The 18,695-nt window shown below is 31.6% G+C and overlaps 1 protein-coding gene across 1 annotated transcript in view; it reads left to right on the forward strand.

The window, feature by feature from the left end:
• Positions 1–17,899, forward strand: part of Cad96Cb (protocadherin Fat 4-like Cad96Ca) — a 91,601-nt gene extending 73,702 nt beyond the window's left edge. Inside the window, exons 3-19 of the mRNA XM_074115926.1 lie at positions 10,850–10,936; positions 11,021–11,151; positions 11,433–11,498; positions 11,656–11,745; positions 11,824–11,931; positions 12,313–12,414; positions 12,509–12,634; positions 13,402–13,492; positions 13,633–13,742; positions 13,826–14,002; positions 14,083–14,220; positions 14,296–14,498; positions 15,052–15,166; positions 16,206–16,354; positions 16,434–16,777; positions 16,851–17,098; positions 17,337–17,899. Of these exons, the coding sequence (XP_073972027.1) occupies positions 10,850–10,936; positions 11,021–11,151; positions 11,433–11,498; positions 11,656–11,745; positions 11,824–11,931; positions 12,313–12,414; positions 12,509–12,634; positions 13,402–13,492; positions 13,633–13,742; positions 13,826–14,002; positions 14,083–14,220; positions 14,296–14,498; positions 15,052–15,166; positions 16,206–16,354; positions 16,434–16,777; positions 16,851–17,098; positions 17,337–17,420 (2,369 nt within the window). The 3' untranslated portion in view covers positions 17,421–17,899. The remainder of the gene's footprint in view (positions 1–10,849; positions 10,937–11,020; positions 11,152–11,432; positions 11,499–11,655; positions 11,746–11,823; positions 11,932–12,312; positions 12,415–12,508; positions 12,635–13,401; positions 13,493–13,632; positions 13,743–13,825; positions 14,003–14,082; positions 14,221–14,295; positions 14,499–15,051; positions 15,167–16,205; positions 16,355–16,433; positions 16,778–16,850; positions 17,099–17,336) is intronic.
• Positions 17,900–18,695: the final 796 nt, after the last annotated feature.

Raw genomic sequence — 18,695 nt, forward strand, 5'->3', positions numbered from 1 at the left:
CAAGAAACAGCTCCTCTAATTAAAATTTTGAAAATTATTTTGGGAAATTATTGATCTGAATTTCTACTCATTTTTTTCAGTTTATTAAGAACTAATAAATTATTATCTTAACTCCTTTGTGGAAAATTTCGTGATTTAGGATTTTATTGACTAGCAATTTTTCTTTCTTAATTAAAGGCGCGTCGACAACTGAAGTCATTGGGGCTCAGAGTTTCAGCACACTGCCGACCTCCGGACATAGTTATAGCTTTACAATGTCCATCACCGGAGAGTGAACTGTAAGAGACTCCTAGCAAGAAAAATTAAGAGCTGATCGCTGGAGTCGAATAGTTGATCTCCTCGAGGAGTCTAGCGACTGGACTAAACCAGCGTCCAGTGCTGATTCAAGACATCGCCAAATACTTCGACCTAAAATTCAAGCATTTACACTTTTAAGAATGAATAGGATGATGATTTGTAAAAATTATACAAACAGAAAAAAATGTTGTAAATATAAACAATCATTTCAACCAATAAAATTTTATAAAAAATAGTTCGCATTCATTGATTCTCAAATTAAAAAAAAAACCTTGGCCCGAATTGAAATTCAAAATACTAATGTAAAAATAAGCAGTCGCCGCCCTATAATTGTGATAATTGTAACACGAAAAACATCAGTTATCATTACATTATCATTTTGTTCATTTTAAATCATAGAGACAAATGTATCAAGAAAGGACCATTACCTTCAAGGATACAATTTTAAATTATAATTATTGAGTACTGACTTTTTTTTTCTTCAAAGTGACGAAATAATAAAAAAGGAAAATTTTAATTATAAGAAATTATATTCGACTATGCTGCTTAATGATTTAAAACCAGCTTGCTAGTCCTTCGATTTTCCTCTTCTTAGAAACCTCTTATAGCTTACTGCCCGGTGATGGAAAAGTGTAATAACAATATCCGGGAAACCAGCAGGCAGTTCAATGGAAAAAGCTCCGGGCGCCAATGGACTCAGATTTTGACAATTAAATTGAAAAATTGAAATTATACGATATTTTATACTCGTATTTCAATTAAAATATATAAATAAAAAAATTGCTGCTTAATATTTTTGGAAAATGATGTAGCAATATACATAAAAGAACTCTTAAGAGATGGAGTGTAAAGAATATTAAAACTATAATCACAGTTCAAATTTTGTATTCTGTTTTGGCACTATGTCGTTTCAGATAGATAGGTTTGGACAGATATCTGTCTAAACAGAAATAACTAGATAAAATCTAGAAGAGAATTTTTACAGAATTAAAAACGTAACTTCATTAATTTATTATGACTGATACAGTCAGTGATGTATTTCGGGAGAAAGACAGTAATCTTAATACTTCGAAGATGAATTAACCATTTTCCGTTATCTTTGCTGCTGTGATTACCAGCTTTAATTACTTTGACTACATTAAATTAAATTAATTTAAAGTTTAACATGTAAACTTACATGTTAACTGTACTTAACTTTTCAGAAAGAATTAACAGTCAATATGAAAATCGTCTGTACAGAAGATGTGTTTTATAAGGAACACATAAATGATAAAACTAGTGGAGAGAGAAGCTGCACCGCCCAGCATGAAGTATTATCGAACATTAAATACAGACACGTTCTATAGCCCATGTGTACATTCTAGAATGCAATATTATCAACATAGTACATCAACTTATAAGTTTGTGTTGCCTTTTTTAGGTATGAATATTTAAAAAAGTTAAGGACTAGTGTTATTTTTCTATTTCAAGTTTTGTATACTAATAAAGGTATGAGGTAATACTGTATGATATGAACTTTGTTTTCTTTATAAAGAAGTTATAATTTATGTTTAAAAAACGAATTTTTTCAATTCTAACACTAGATTATAGGTAGCATTCAAATTGTAATGTATTGTACTTATTAAAATATAGTATGGTTCTCCATAACTAAATTAAGCATAATTTTTTACCGTTGAAAGCATCTTGGTAATAAAACGGTACATGCAGTAACTTCTGGTAGCGAGACTGAATAGGTTAGTGAAGACTATCAAGTGAATCCGAATCAATTATAAAAGCTTTCCGTTATAACGGAGATATACATCTTATATTTACAACCTCAGTTTGACTTTAATATTTTCTTTTCAGATGAATTCTGTTTAGAGAAACAAAATTATATTAACTGTTCGAATAGAGGAACAGTTCATTACTTTCTAGTAATGATTCTTCCTCAAAAAGTTGTAACAATTGATCTGTATACTAAGTTGTATACCACATTTATCACATTTATTTTTTATAAAGAGAGAGAAATGTTACTTTAGTGATGAACCAACCTTTCAAAATTGAGTTTTTAGCGAAAATATGTTTTGTTTTTCAAACAATAGTATGGGTCAAGTCATTAGTATGAACAAAATAACACATGCCACGCTTATGTGTTTGAGTAGCCTCTATAAATGAACTGAAAATCTCTTAAATGAAAAGTTATAGTAATTTCAAACTCACTCTATTTGTTTGTTTTTATTCTATTGTCGCTTTTGATATCATCAATATTTTGGCCTAAATCATAAAGCTTGTTGCTGTTCGCTTTATTTTTAATGAAGAATATGTTAATATTATAAGATACATATTTAATACAATTACCTTTTATTATCGAGACGTATCGTGCCAATTATTGTTTTCATAAGTCTACACTTTTAAAGACCGTTTACTTTCAATTTTCAGAGGCTTATTCAGGAAGCTGGATTGAATGTCTGACAGGCATCAAAAGTTATACTTCACACTAGAATTAAAATCAAAGAAATTATTTACATTTAGATTTTTAAGATCACTAATTGTGGGGACATAAAATAAAGTAGATAACAAAAAACAATAAGTTGTTTCACTAGGTCATTACCTAGAAATCAATGTACGTTATTTATAATGTTCAAATTCTAAATTTTAACATATTCAATTCTCAGTGATACTCTGCTTGCTTACTAGGAGTAAAAGCAAATAATATACCTCTAAAGGGGAGGTAGGATAGAATAGGCTTTACTTAGCATGACAAACTTTAAATGAGGTGATGATGTGTAGTAATGTGTGTATGGTTCTCCGGAATTCAAGTGATCTTGAAGACTTGTTACCAGTCATCCATGCAAGATGTCAAAATAATAAAATCACCCATTAGTATGTGCACGCAGCACGTACACAAATACAAATTCAAACTTTTAAACAATCACATGCGTATTAAAGTGTCAAAAGAGAGAAATGTCTGCTGAACTTTGTAATAGCTCAGGGCTACCGAATGTAAGAGGCTAAAAATTAAAATCAATGCCAAACACTTCCTTGTCGCATTACTTCAACACATAATTTCCTGTTATAATTAAATAACATAAATGAAAGCAAACTTAGTTAAGTAATAGCAAAAAAAAAAGTTTAAAGTAATAAATTTCTCTTAAGTTATAAACAAAGTATGACATAATTTTTCTTTTCATAACCTCCTGTTTTTCGAAAATGTAATAAAAAAGTCTAAAAGAAGATTGCAAAAAGCGATGTCGGACTTATACCTAGATTGTTGATGAAAACTTGTGAGAGAAGAGTAGAAGAACGAGTGAGAAAGAGACAGTGAAGGAGAGAGAAAATAAATGAAAGAATCATTTAAACAAGAATCAGTGAAATGCAAATGTTAAGACACGAATGCCCTTAGGGCTAGCAGACAGGCTACGCACTCAGTTAACTTTTGTACAATGCCCAAAAGAGAAATCCAATTATCTTGTCAGACCACCTACGCTTATTTAGATAAAAGTTATTGTTGGCTAATTTTTACTTTTGGTTTTACATAAAAATGAAAAATACAACCTATACTATTGTAAAATTCGTTGTAATTATACATATATAATAATATAAGTAAATAATAATTCCGCTCCCTCAATATATTGTATACGATATAATTTCACCACTTAGTTGCTTTTTTTACGAATTTTTTTCTGTGAATATTGCGAATGGGTCAATTTTCGAAATTGAGCTTACACTGAAAAACATATTTTGAGGTTCCATAAACAAATTTCTTTCAATTTTACTACAGACAAAAATGTTTTGATACTTTTATTTGAAACGTTTTCGCAGGAAATTGATTTTATTGATTGATTGGATTCGCAATACATAATGTTTAACAGAAACCAACCTCAAAAGTTGCTAAGTCCAGAAAGTGAATGGTTTTATCAGCTACAATCTGGATTCTAGTCTAGAGAACCGGCAGCACACTCCGGACGGTAGTTACCTCATTTATTGACGAGCCTTTTATTAAAATCGTAATATGGAGATCTTAATGTGGAACTTGAACTCCCGGACAACTACTACTATTTCTTTTAATTGGAAGAGAGTGAAAGGCAGATAAATATAAATTAAGGAAGTCCTGGAGTCCTGTTAAAAAAAGAAAGAAAAGTAATCCCAGAAGTAAGGCCTGGAAATGACAGTTTAAATAAAAATTATACTTAGTATGTCATGTTTAGATATTAGACATTTAATAATGTACCTTAATATAACCTTGTTTTTATAAATAAACTGGGCATTTAAAGTATTAAAAGCTTTTGAACTCAAGCTGTTTTCTCTAATTCTTTACATAACATTTATATTGCTTCAAACAGATTTGCAATTACATTTGAACTCTATGCATGAGAAACGCAATGTAATTAACATTTAGAATGTCGTTAAGAGTGTATGAGAGTGTACTAATTTAGTAACTTTGTTGAAGCTTCAATGGATATAACTTTAAGAAGTCCATGGCGCAATGTAGAATATTTAATATTCCAGGTACAAGTGGCGCACCTAGACTTTAGGGGTGGTTAGTTTGAAAAGTAAACGTATTATTACTTTTTGTTTTTAAAACTATTTCTTTCACAACACAATCACTTTCCTAATAAGATTGTTTCTGAGAATATGTTTGAAAAATAATTTAAGCAACATTGTCTTTTTAAGAAAAAAAATAATACTAATAATTTTCTGTCATTAATGGTTAAGCAATTACTTAGTGCTTAAGACTCTCTGAAGTTCTCGGAAGGCTCCAAGAAAGAAAAAGGAGGTATCAGAGGATGTATAGCCCTAATTCGAGGCACGATATCTCGACAAAAATAGAAAAGCTGGCCATAGTTCATAAAACTGGGCTAGCTGCTACTGACACTTCTCAACTAATAAGAGAAGAATTTTCAATTCGAGAGTTGTGATGCCACAGTAGTGCGTCTAACAAAGTGTGGAAACACAATTAGTCACAGTAATGGTTTGTAGATGCCATTTCGTTATTTCGTCTAGGCGAAAGTCTAAGTTCATTATTAGCCATGAAACTTTACAGAAGTATTTCTTCTACAAAGTCGGGAGACCATTAATATGATCGAAGATCTATTGACGAGCCACTGCAAACTGAAAAAAACAACACTTGAAACGTATGGGCCTCTCAACTGAAGAATTTATTTTGTAGGAGGAATTGCCAATTCTTCTAGTGATTTTGGCGTCCAATAACAATAAACACTTTACTGATTCCTACGACACAAAGAACATTTAGGACATGCAGAGATACTTTACGTGTCCAACTAATGGGGTTAGTGAACCACCTACAAACTTTACTCATCACATGCTGTCTTTTCAGGGGCTTACATTCTATGAAAGAACATTGATATTTAAGGAAACAACAGTTGATCATTTTGGTCTAAGAGGTTAAGAGTTTTGGAAAGCTATTCAGCCTACAACCAGCTGTGTACTAGCCGAGTTCTCCAAACTTTGTCAATTAATTAGTTTTTTTAAAAAACGATTACTTATTGTTGATTTTGTTTTCATTTTTCAAAACAATTTTTGGTAATATTAGGTTTTATTTGAAAAAGGGCCTCAATTTTTCTCAAGTAGTAAAAAACGAGACAAAAAATTGAACGCGATTATGTTAAATTAAATAATATTAAAATAAAAATTTATTTTGAACCATGAAAACTACATTATAAGATAGTACATTAGATTTTGGTATTTACTTTGCAAAACAAACAACATTGAGTTGCAAGATGCAGAATGGCCAAAAGGTCACAATTGAAGTGAAAATATAATAAAAAGTTTTATATAACGTTAAATGCAATTTTTTTTTCTTTCGGAAGTCAACAACTCTTTTCGTTAAAAATCCTCACAAAACATATTGCAGCAACAATAAAACGGAAATATAAGATGCTGATTTAAAAAAAAAAAAAAATTTGATCGCCACGAACCAGCTCCATTCATACAATTATAATATCGTCCTCGAGTTGTGAAAGTAATTCTTACAATATCTCCACCCTCACGATATGGCCGCCATCGTTATTCATACAGCAGGTCTCTCCGCGATAATATTACACACACACCACTCTTTCATAAAATATAAAAACTACTCCAGCCTTCTAGGTCTACTGTACTAAATGAATATCGTGATTCTATTGACCTTGTCACGATTGCGGGAAAGTGTCTGTGATTCAACTACCGTACACACTATATAATTAATCAAAGAGAAACTACCGAGTATATAACATCGTGCTCCCTCTCCTACTTTGCTGTATTAGTGAAAAAAGTGAACTTACGATTTTGCCTTGTTAAACATCCTCATCTATTAGTATTTATTAGATCTATTCGTCTGTTATATTATGCTATTAGATTTATAGATATTCTTTAGAGATTTCGAATAATTTCAGGGCAAAACGTTTAAGAAGTAAAGAAGAAGTTAAAGTAGTAAAATAAGTAATACGAATAACACGAATGTGCATCTACTTCTGTATTTTGGTCTCGAAAAAAGAAAACCTTGTACAAGACTTCCAATGTTGCTAGTTAGCAAGATTGAATTGACGTACTTAATAAATTTGGAAGCCGTGGTGCCGACAACGTTGAATAAGCCCCATCAAAGCGGAAGGAAGACGGCATGCACTGCCAGCCAAGCGCTCAACTTATTACTCATTCCAAAGGAAACTATACTAACAATTCAACAAACATTTTAGTGTAATCTACTAACCTACAACATGATTCACAAATAATTAACTGACAATATAGCTTTTTAAAATGGTAGCGAAGGAATTCTTTTATAAAAAAAAGATAATGGCTTTATGAAGTAGAAGGCAGCTATTAATTGGATCAGGAGAGTTAGATCTACAGCTTACCTCAGCTCTCTCAGCCCAAATATAATGCAGTCACTTATTGTATTTAAAAAGTATTAGGACCTGCGATCTGTTAGCTAGTAGTTCCAAGTTTTATTCGTGTAGTGATTTCACCAAATGTCGGAATGTTTTTCGTCCTTTCACAGATGAACTAGCCTTACTAAATAATCTCAATGGATCTAAGCAACTATCCGAGTGACAGGAATGTAAATAGCGGAGAGCTATACTACGAAAACTGTAGTTTTGCTAATTCAAAAGAAGAAAAAAAAAAAAAAATCTGAGCTCAATTGATATAAAGGAAATGTAGAAATCTTCCACAATTGCAAGAGAAAAACATTGGTCTGTTACAACCTGCAACCTTTTAAATATAACTTAAACATTTATCAAGAATAATAATTAAATCTACTAACTCCAATAACTTTGTTATTAAAAAATGGACCACATATATTAGATTCGCAAAAAAAAAAAATAAGCCCAGAATTGAGCAATATATCGGGAACAAACTTACTTATTAATGCAAGTGTTGGAGTAATTATGAACAAGAACAGTTTGAGAAATGTTTTGAATCGTCGTTTTTGAAGAGTAAAAGATAGGGCGGTAACTTGATGGAGGGTTCGACGATTAGCGCGCTTTAGAAACAACATTCTCATCTCACAACCAAGAAAGAATTAATAGGAATTACGGTCAGTGCACACGAACTCCCCCTGACGTGTTTTACCACAAGCAGTGCACCTGCTGTTTCTTTACTAAGAGAGATTTAAGAAAATTATGGCAAATATACTTTAACTTTTGTTGTGTATAGTGTAGAATAAGTTTATTTAAACCTTTATGCATGTAAAATTTCAACAAACAGCCGCGTAAAAAAAAAAAAGTCTTCGGATACTGTGGAAATTTTACTTTTTTCGATTCTGTAAAGTCCTGTGCAAGACGTTAAACTGCATCCTGCGAGAATAGATCTTACAAGGCTATTTGAAGTGAAACCTATCTGTCTAGGAGAAGAAAAACTCCAAAATATTACCACGGGTAGACCAGGTTATGATTCTGATTTGGGACATATCTAAGGATAGTTTTTTTTTTACTAAATATATTCTGTTTACTGCGCCTAATCCTTAAATGTGAATAAAATGTATCCTGAAGTACTATTTTACGGAATAGTTTTAAATAAATCCATAAAATCTGCTTCCATAGCCGTAATAATATTTTTTTGTTTTTAAATAAAATTATTTCCTAAAAATTATGATTGCCATTGCGCTGCTACAAACGAAGCTATGAATCTAATTGGCTTGAATAAAGGAGCCAATACTTCAGGCTCTTTGCAAGCCACTTCCAAACATAAAGAAGTAAAACTTAATAATTATTTCAATATATAAAATAGTCACTTACAAATTCTAGCCTATTATTTTCTGTAGCGTCTAGATTCTAGTTTACATGGATATAAAGACCATAAGGCAGCCAAAGTACTTCAATATGCTCTATTTGTCACCTTATTATCTGGAAACATAAGACTTGTTAGAAATCGATTAAAAAAAAAAGAAAAGAAAAATGAGGAATAGTCAAAATCTCAAGTTAAATTTTTAATTTTTTCACAGTAAAAATAACATATTTTCTGTCAATGGATGGACGATATCTACAACAAAAAGAACATATGGTCCACTGGGAAGGATCCGCACACAAATGGGCTGAAATAAATAAAAATAGCAATTTTACTTTGAGAGGATTAAAGCATTGCGACCTTTTAATATATCTTTATGACAAAGTCTTCATTTGTTTACTTACCCAACTAAAAACAAAACAAGTTACAAATTAAGTGTTGGACACAAAGCTAGACCATAAATTAAAATACTGAGTCTTCTTTAGCAACCTAAATTATCCATACCTAAATTTCTTAGTAATAAGTCGTGTCCCTTACAAATTATGTTATCTTAGAAATCTCCAAGTATACGTAGAAGTGTGAGAAGAGAGAAATTCAATCTGGTTAAAAAGCAACATTCTTTCTATAAAAATATTATTTAACTCATTTTTCCCATATTTGCTAACTACTGAACGTAATTTCAGTATAGAGGAGATTTGTAATTATATTTTATAAATGTAGTATGGGAAGGTAATACGAGTCGAGGGATATCACGCCTATAATATGCGATAAGTACATAGCGTTTAGTATAGAAAAAGTGGCCAGCTTTTCAAAACTACCAGTAGTTTCTTTAAAAGGTCAAATTAATTTCACAATTTATACGGATTTATTACTTATCTGCTATTAAAAACACTAAAGTATTTAATAGAAGTAAGCAACTTATCTGAGCTGCATTAATTAGTTGTAACAGTATCAGAAAAGGATGCAAATACGTATCTTTTCATTCATAAATCAATGTGCTGAACATATTTATAAATAAGGCTGTGTATCTTGATTCACATTCTCGCGAAGTATTTTAGTACAGAATCAATTTTAATACTAACGCGTTCTCATTACATCATACCTCATTTCTGTCGAAGCTACATTCCTATTACCGCATACCTCATTTTTGACGTAGCAAGAGGAATCCCCCCAGGGATAACTGGTTGTTGAAAAAAAAAACCCACTATATGGTAGAGAATCGTAAAATCAAGAATAAAGTTACATTTCAGAATTACGGTCGAGTGGAGTTTTAGTTATTCCCAATTTAAAATTTTAATCTTAATTATTGTTGATCGTTTCTTATGACAGGTTGACGATGTCTAAACAATGCAAGGATTTTTACACATTTTCAACTTAAATTAGGATGTGTTTAGGAATCACTGTCACGAGCAAATTTGTCATCGTAGAAGTTATAATCCTTATTCATACATGCTGGCAGTACCACGAACGCGTTGTTTAGGCCTTATGCTTTCGGGGATATGGGTATGGTGTCTGGCTCTTTTCTTGTCGGTCAAGGTCTCATCTTTCGTTTCTAGTTTGTAGGATCTTCAAAACTCTTCATAAATGTTATTCAACAAAACGGAGGGATCTAAAAACCAATTGTTTTTAGTTCACTTAGTCATTTCTAAGCGTACGCTTAGAAGTAATACAAATTGCAGACATGAGCTGAGAGGTACATTACTTGTTTTTTTTTTTTGTATTAGTTTAATCTTCTCTTATAGATGAACTCATCAGGTAAAGGCTGAAAGTAATCATGATTGGTAGAATTACGATCTGCTCCCTCCAGACGACCATCTATCTGCAGACTTAATACAAACCTATCCTTGAAGCCACCATCTTGGGTGAACAGGATACAGCCATACTCACTGGGTACTCTCATCGAAGTCAGTGAATGATCCACCGAGTTTAGAAAATTCGAATAAACCAGCGTTACACAATAGAATTGTGCAAACCTTGCACAATTCTATTAATTACCTTCATTGTACTGCTACAAAATCAAATAAACTCCTCAGCCCCTTCTGTTAGCATATGTGTTACTACAAAATAGTTGTTTTTAAGAATAAAAAACATGCAAGCTTTAATATTTCAATCTCTACATTAATAAGTCCGCTGAAATGTCAACGTTCTACTAAACTAACATAACACTAAATAAGACACAATAATTAAATTATTAAAATAATTTTTCACAACCAAATATTTTAAATATCTCAAGGTTTCTAAGTCAATATTTGATTGGATTTTTTTAAATATAATTTTTAGAAGATAGTACCTTGCAGCTTATTAATAAAAAAAATCTTCTAAATTCCTTTATTTTCTCTCTCGGTTCCAGGTCTTGACAATAGATGTTACCTAGAAAATGGTAGTTCAGGAGAAAACTTTTTCGCGAGTGAAGACTTACCTTTAGGATCCTTAATAGGTAAGATTTGAATACAAACGAAGTATAGTACTAAAATGTAGCAATGAAGAGGTATTTTTATATACATATATTTCTGAATTACAGGAACTTTAAGGATTCATGGAGATGCTGGACCGAGGGGTAATATAGAACTAAGGCTTGAAGAACTGGACAGCCCAGTGCTGATAGAGCCAGGCACCAAGAATCTTACACTTGTTAAAAAATTAGATAAAGAAGTATGAAGTTTTTTTTTTTTAATGTAGCAATATAGAAAGTATAAGATAGGGAAAGGATTAACACAGTTGTGGTAGCGCGGAGGACTAGAAAGCCGGTGGTCCCGCGTTTAAACAATTTAGGAAATTTTATCTGCAGCTCACTAACATTTAATGGAAAGTGGCAAGCAGTGAAAGACTTCAGGCGCAAATTGACCTTAAATGCTGACGCATCTTAGTTATGTACATAAACATATTTAAAATGAGATATATACTTACGTCGTTAAGTTTACTTTATATTTCAGGGTGAAGTTGGAATTTCGTCCGTGTATATTCACATTCTTTGTACTCCAAAAGGATCCACAGATCCCGTAAGTAATTTATGTTCAGTTTCAGTTTTGATATTTGTCATTATTTGCCCAGCTCGATTTCATTGATAATCTAGAAAATATGAGCCAGTGTTAAACAGCCATTGATATAATCTTTATTAGGTTTTAAATCAAATTGTACGAAGGCTTTTATTTACAGATCAAAATACCGGTGAACATTCGAGTAATGGATGTGAATGATAATGCACCCCAATTTGAAAATGGTCCATACATACTTAACATTTCTGAGGTAGATAATATAATGAATAATAGATTAATTCTTTAAATATTATTCAGTTGATTAAATGTAATTCAAACATAATTTCAGGTTACAGTGGTCGGAACTCGAGTACTACAAGGAGTCAGGGCAAGAGATAAGGACCAGCAAGGACCTTTCTCCACTGTGCAATATACGGTGTTGCCAGCACCAAATTCTGTAAGTTATGAACTTATAATATAAACTTATAAATAAACAATATGAACTTTACTGATTTGTGCGATCTTCCATTTTTGAAATATTTTATTTCCACGTACCCACTCGCGCGAAATAAACTATGCTCTAAAAACAGTTTTATCGGTTTTGGTGGTCCTCGAAACATGCATAAACATCATAAATTTCGCACGTCTTACAGTTCCCATCTTCTAAAGAACAGACCGAGAGAAAATGGTAATTAAATAAAAATAACGACGATGATATATTGTATACATATATCATCTACATACATATACATATACATATTAAGTTTAAACTTAAATAGATAATAGTATCTTATTAGAATTATTATTTTAATAATGTTAAAAATAAATTAATTTTTAGGACCATTTCGTTTTTATAAATGGACTGGAGGGCACACTGGTCCTAAGGAAACCTTTGGATTTTGAAACTCTTCCCAACTTTACTTTAACAATTAGAGCTCAGGTACTTGGTTTTAATCAATTTCCACAACAAAAAAGTTCAATTACTTCTCATACTCGCTGATTTTATTAAGAATAATTACTGTTATATTATTTAGGATCAAGGAAATCCTCCACAGTATACGGACACTTTATTATATGTGAATGTAATTGACGCTGATGATCAGAATCCAAGATTCCTAGACGAGAGATACTCTGCTATATTACCTGATCATGCTGTCCAGGTAAGTTTATTTTAATGATACATATTTTATTTCACTTAGCATAAATTTGTACAGGTGAATATTTCACTTATACTATGAGCAGTTACTAGAAAGAAATTCGTTAGAATAGAAAACTAAATGACGTTTCACACAAAACGTAGATTAGATTTTGCCTCAAAGAGATAACACGTAGACACGAAAATAATCCAAGAACTTGTTGGTTGGAATGTTTAATTTCTTCCTGTTGAGCTTCACCAAACCAAGAAGAGCAAATACCGTCTTTCGTCTTTAGCGATTCTCGCTACGCGCGCTCGAAAAAGTCCAGTAGTAAACTGGTAACCCACGATACAATACACCAGAGAAGTTTTAGCTTCTTCTAGGAGAAGAGTCCAAAATGAGGATATAGAGTTGGGTGAGGAAAAATGATCTTCCTGAGCCTTGTTATCCGAGGATTTAAGTGTTTCGGCCATAAAAATAAATATTTATAGTAATATAGACAAAGAGCTTTGTACGGTTTCAATACAAGCAAAAAAAAAAAAAAATCGAGAAGAAAGTTGTTGGAAGATTTGGCGAAGACGAATGAAATGTTAGCAAATTAGGAATTATTTTTAGAAATGGCATATCTGTAAATTGTAACGCACATTGTCGACATTGTTTGATTTCATTTCGTTATCGAATTAAATTTCCAAAAGAGAGAGTATACAAATTAATCCATCTCTTTCTAAATGCACTCTTAAAAACAGTATCATATTATTGAATTTCTATTTAAAACCACGGTACTGTTACAGGGTACAAGATTAAGGATTCTACCAAGAGAAATTACTGCCTTCGATCAAGACCTTGGAATAAAATCACCAATCTTTTATTCATTCAATTCCGGTAAAAGTGCTTAATTTATGCAGATTTATGATTTTATTAAAACCATAGAATACAAAAATGGAATATATCGACTTTAAACAAACACACTAGTTCCCAGTAAAAGGTATTTTCGTTTTAAGTTAATCCTTGTTGCTTTTTAGGGGGCTCTGATTACAAATACTTTGAGATAGACCAAGTTACGGGCGCTGTAATAGTTAAGAAACGGATTCCTGACGATGAACTATTGCAGCCAGTAACACTAGTCGTTAAGGTACAGTATATTCACTGGATACAAACAAACGTGTTTTTATTTTTAATTAAAGTCAATATTTATCTATTTTATTCTTTGTACAGGCAACGCAGAGTGATAATCGCGATCGATATGCGTTGGCAACTTTAACTCTTAGCAGACCAGGTACTTCTCTAAAGGAGCTCCAATTTCTTCAGAGTCATTATGTTGCCGGCGTACTAGAAAATGTACCATTGAACAGTGTACTGCTTACTGTCATCACTAACAGACATAGGGATAAGGTATTAATATCATACTTCTTTGTTTACAACCAAAAAATTGTAACTATTCACGTTTGAACAATAAAAAACATCGTTTTTAGCGATTGCGTTATTGGTTGGACAATCACACGGACATGTTCTCAGTTATATCAACAGGTGATATTATTCTGAAAAACCATTTAGATTACGAAACTGAAGATAAATACCTCTTTCAAGTTTATGCGACTGATGGTGTTATGGTATGTCGAAATGTAATTCACGAATAATTGATATCTTATTTCTTTAGCTACAAATTAATACTTACTTGTTTTCAGAATGCTAGTGCTTCTATTAACATAACAGTCTTGAATGTTAATGATTGGGATCCACGATTCAGGTTTCCACAATATGAATTCTTTGTTTCTGAAATACCTGCCAATGATAATCTCGGCGATGGAGTTGCTGTTGGAATGGTTGAAGCAGCTGATGGCGATCGAGGTGATAAAATCACTTTAAGCCTACAAGGAACAGCTGCAAGGTTGGTTTTTGTTCGCATAATTTGCGCTTGAAAGTTTCAATTTAAATAATATTATCATTTAGTGTTAGACCATTTTCCATCACGCGGAGGTTAAATCGAGATTGGCGAGCGCTCTAGCGGCTATTAAAACAAATTAAGCAGCGTAGCTTAAAATGAAGCGTAGGAAAAGATTTTATATTTATGAATTATCTTGGGAATCATCGTATCATAAAAAGATTTCATTAAACAAATTAATAATAATAGCTCTCATTAAACAAATTAAAACTGTCCGGTAGGACAGTTGTATAAGGGTTGATCATCAAAAACTGCACGAAAAAGCGTAACGTTGAAAAACACCCAACTTTGACAATTTTTTTCTCTTTTTCTATAAAAGATAAAATTCCCAAATTTTCTTTATAATGTAGGGCAAATCCTCCTTTTATATATAGGATATGTTTTAACACAGAATGAAAAACTACTTTAGATTTACTTCAGCGCACTTCAAAACTATTACATGTAATCTAACAATTAAAAATATAATTACTATATGAACTTATAACAAAATCTATTTCAGAATGTTCAGTATCGATGAAGATGGTGTAATCAGAACTGCAGATCTATCCGCTTTGAATAGTAGTACTGTACATTTAGTAGCAATAGCTATAGATACTGGAATTCCTCCAAGACAGGTAAAACATTAGACTTACCTAAAATTAGGCCCAAAACAAGTAAGTTCCCGAAATTACTTTGAATAGACAAATATCACAAATAATGTGATAATAAATTTAACTGCTAGAAACACCATTGAATCATCTTTTAAAAATTTTAATTTGTACAATTATTTTAAATATAGTCTAATGGCCGGCCTTATTAGGATGTTTATTAAGAGAGGTTTATTTCCCCAAAATGTTTTAATAACTTAGCGATCATCAACAGAGCTATGTTAACAATCATGGTACAATAAAGGGCCAGATCTGAAAATAGAAAAATTATAAAATTAAAAGAGTAGACTGCATTTGAATTCCATGGCAATAATTGAATCGGTGGTTGGCGAACTGGATTCCCACCCGTAGGTTTTGGGTTCGAATCAGCTACTGGCCCTTAGACTTTCTCTATCTAGGAGCTTCTTACAGTTCTCTGAATGTAACGATGGAACACTATCCGGAGACCAGCTGAGCTCAGATAAAAGCTCCGGGCGCCAATGATCTCAGATGTTGACGTATATAACATTTGACCTTCTTGCGATACATCGTTTACATACTAGTGTTTGAATATTCTAAAAAACATTTATTCGAACAAAAGAGATTACAAATCTTGGATTTCCGGTGCAAAGGCAATATCGAAAACGATACTCCCACAATTCTTGTTAAGCAAAAAAGCAAGATGTATCGTTTACCGTTTACTAATCACATGTGCAAATTTTCGAATAACATGCTTCAATATTCCTTATCAATCTAATTTTATACATCATTGCAATCAAAATTAATCGCAATTAATTAGTCCTCCATTGAGAGAATGTCTGGTTTCTATAATTTGAGTTTTCATTTATCTTCTGAGAAAGATTTATTATTTTTGATTTTCACTTTCATACACTTCTGTCACACCAGAATCACAATCAGAATTGATCATAGAATCACAGACACTGTCCAGCATTGGAACCAAAACCATAATCAAATATTAAGTAGTTAGAACATTAATTTAAGGGTTTTTTGTTTTTTTTAATTACAGGCATCGGTCCCTGTGATAATTCACCTACCTGAAGCTATAGTGTGGAAGAGTGGCATTCCTCAGAACATATTAGTCATCGCTGGATTTGGTGTCACTCTTGGATTGTTGGCATTAATAATTGTCATTCTGATAATTTATATTCATAAACAGTACGTACATATATCAAAAATAGTTTCAATCTTATTTAATGTTCAGTAATGCCAGACTATGATTATGCTTCAATTACAGTAGACAGCCTAAAACGAAAAATCAACTGTCTTCTACATCGCAAGCCATGAATACCATTGAATCAGAGAAGATACCACCAATTTCTCATAATGATAATATGTCATTGAGTGGACATACTGTAGGTAATACATTAATGTCTGGATTGCACAATGAAAATAATAATTTAAATGGTGGCATTGGCACAAGAAGTGACAATATTTCTTTGAGAAATGAAAATATGACTTTCGGCAGTGGAAGGGACAAGAATGGAAAAGTTGATAATCCAATATTCACAGCGAATATAAATGGCAGCGTTCTACAACCAACAGTGAATGGAACTTCCCAATACACAGCGACAGTAAAAAGTTAGTTTGTTATTGCTATAATGTGAAGCATGTTTTAGTACACAAATGTGCTAAATTCTTAAATCTGTTTCAGGCATAATGTCACGAAATGCTAATGGTCGGTTGCCGCAAGCTTCTCCAGGGAAAAAAACCACCGCACCGTCACCGCCACAAGTACCTCACTCTACAGTCCATAATAAAACAAATTTTGAAACAAATACTGGAGGAAACGTAGATTCACCCATGATGACCAATAGAGTCTGGCCAGCAGGTTCTATTCCTAGGACAGTGAAGAAACTCAGTTGGGATGATGAAAGCGATTCACCTAACAGCAGTAGTAAAGTGGGTACACTATATTTTGGTAAACGAATCTTTTTCGATATCTTGATCTTATTTAGAAATTCCTCTTCTTGTCTGGGTGTCCGGGGACATTAGAACATAACCAGCGGCACAATGCTTGGCCCATAGACATAAACCTTAAAATTCTAAATTGTTCTGAATGAAAGCATTAAATTCATGCTATGATGAATAAATTCCAATGAAATTATTATTAATGCTTGTATTTTTTTTCTCTTTATAGACGGAAATCGACCCTGATGTCAGCGTTACACCGATTGGAGACATAAAAACAAATGAAAATATGAATCTAACAGTATATTTTTGACTGATGTCTCATTGATCTTACTGGTTTTTGAACTTATATAATGTGATAACTGTGATCTTTTTCTTTTTGTTAAAAATTTGTTCATATAGTAATAATTGCAAGTCGTGTAAAAAATAACAAAAGTCTTGCTTAATTACGATAAATGCTTTCAATTAGTAAACAATTAGTGAAAAATGTATAATATTTAATTGTATATATTAGTTTAAAAGATTGTTTCGTTAAGATTTTGATTCATAGCATTCATTGAGTTTCAAACGGTCAAAATGTAAATATTCCATAAAACTAAAACAAATCGCAAGATAAAAAAAAGTACTTTCTTAATCTCTGGCAACGAATCAAAGAGTAAAAAACTAACTTTTGTAAATATAATTCCTGTAAATATTGTGATTTTTATAAAACTTTAACACAATATTTTTTTTTAATTTTATAAATATGTACAAAACATTTAATTTTCTTAATAATAAAATTATAAAATCATACCTTCTTTATATTTCTTTCCTCAATGTCGTTTAAATTGTATTCTCTTTCTCTTGGAATTTGAGCGATGCCTCTTTTCCTTAAATTTATGAAATAAACTAAAGGATATTAAGCTGCAACTATTTCGAATTATCTTTGGCTCTTTATTCTGCATTTTGGAACAGGAAAATTATGTATTACATTTAATTTTCCACGGCTTTTTGTGAATGTCTATTATTCCAGGCACTTTTTTTTTTTGTATCATTATTATTTTTTAATCTAACATAGAAATAAAATTATTTTTTGTTGGTTAAATGCGGTTACAATAATTCGTTGCAGTTTTTTTTAAATTTGCATTTAGTGTTAATTACAAACTATAAAAAAAAAAGCTAATTTTATTGGAATCACTTTATTTTAACTAAAACATATGCTTTTCTTTTACTACTACTTATGTCTGATTCCAATTTAAGTCAAAATTACTTATCAATTAATTGTTTGTAAGGGTATAGCTATAAAAATGCAAATAACTTATTATAGCGAAAAAGCTTTAGGTTATAATCTAAATTAACACGTTTTTAGACTTCATTCAAACTTTACTTATTTAGTTCCTAAATTACAAAAAAAGAAGAAGAGCATTTCTCCTGTTTATTTTTCTATTTTTACATGATTTTACTTTTTTAAACATTCAGCTTACGATAAGATGCCCTACAAGTAGTACAAGACTACAGCTTCTAAAAAAATATTAGTGCTGTAATCCACAGTCGAAATCCAGAGGTAGGTAGTCTAGTAGAATGGCATATTTGGTTGATACAAAAAAAG

This window comes from Rhodnius prolixus, unplaced genomic scaffold, assembly GCF_049639745.1.
Source record: "Rhodnius prolixus isolate KJV_2025 unplaced genomic scaffold, Rpr scaffold_13, whole genome shotgun sequence".
Classification (NCBI taxonomy): Eukaryota; Metazoa; Arthropoda; class Insecta; order Hemiptera; family Reduviidae; genus Rhodnius; species Rhodnius prolixus.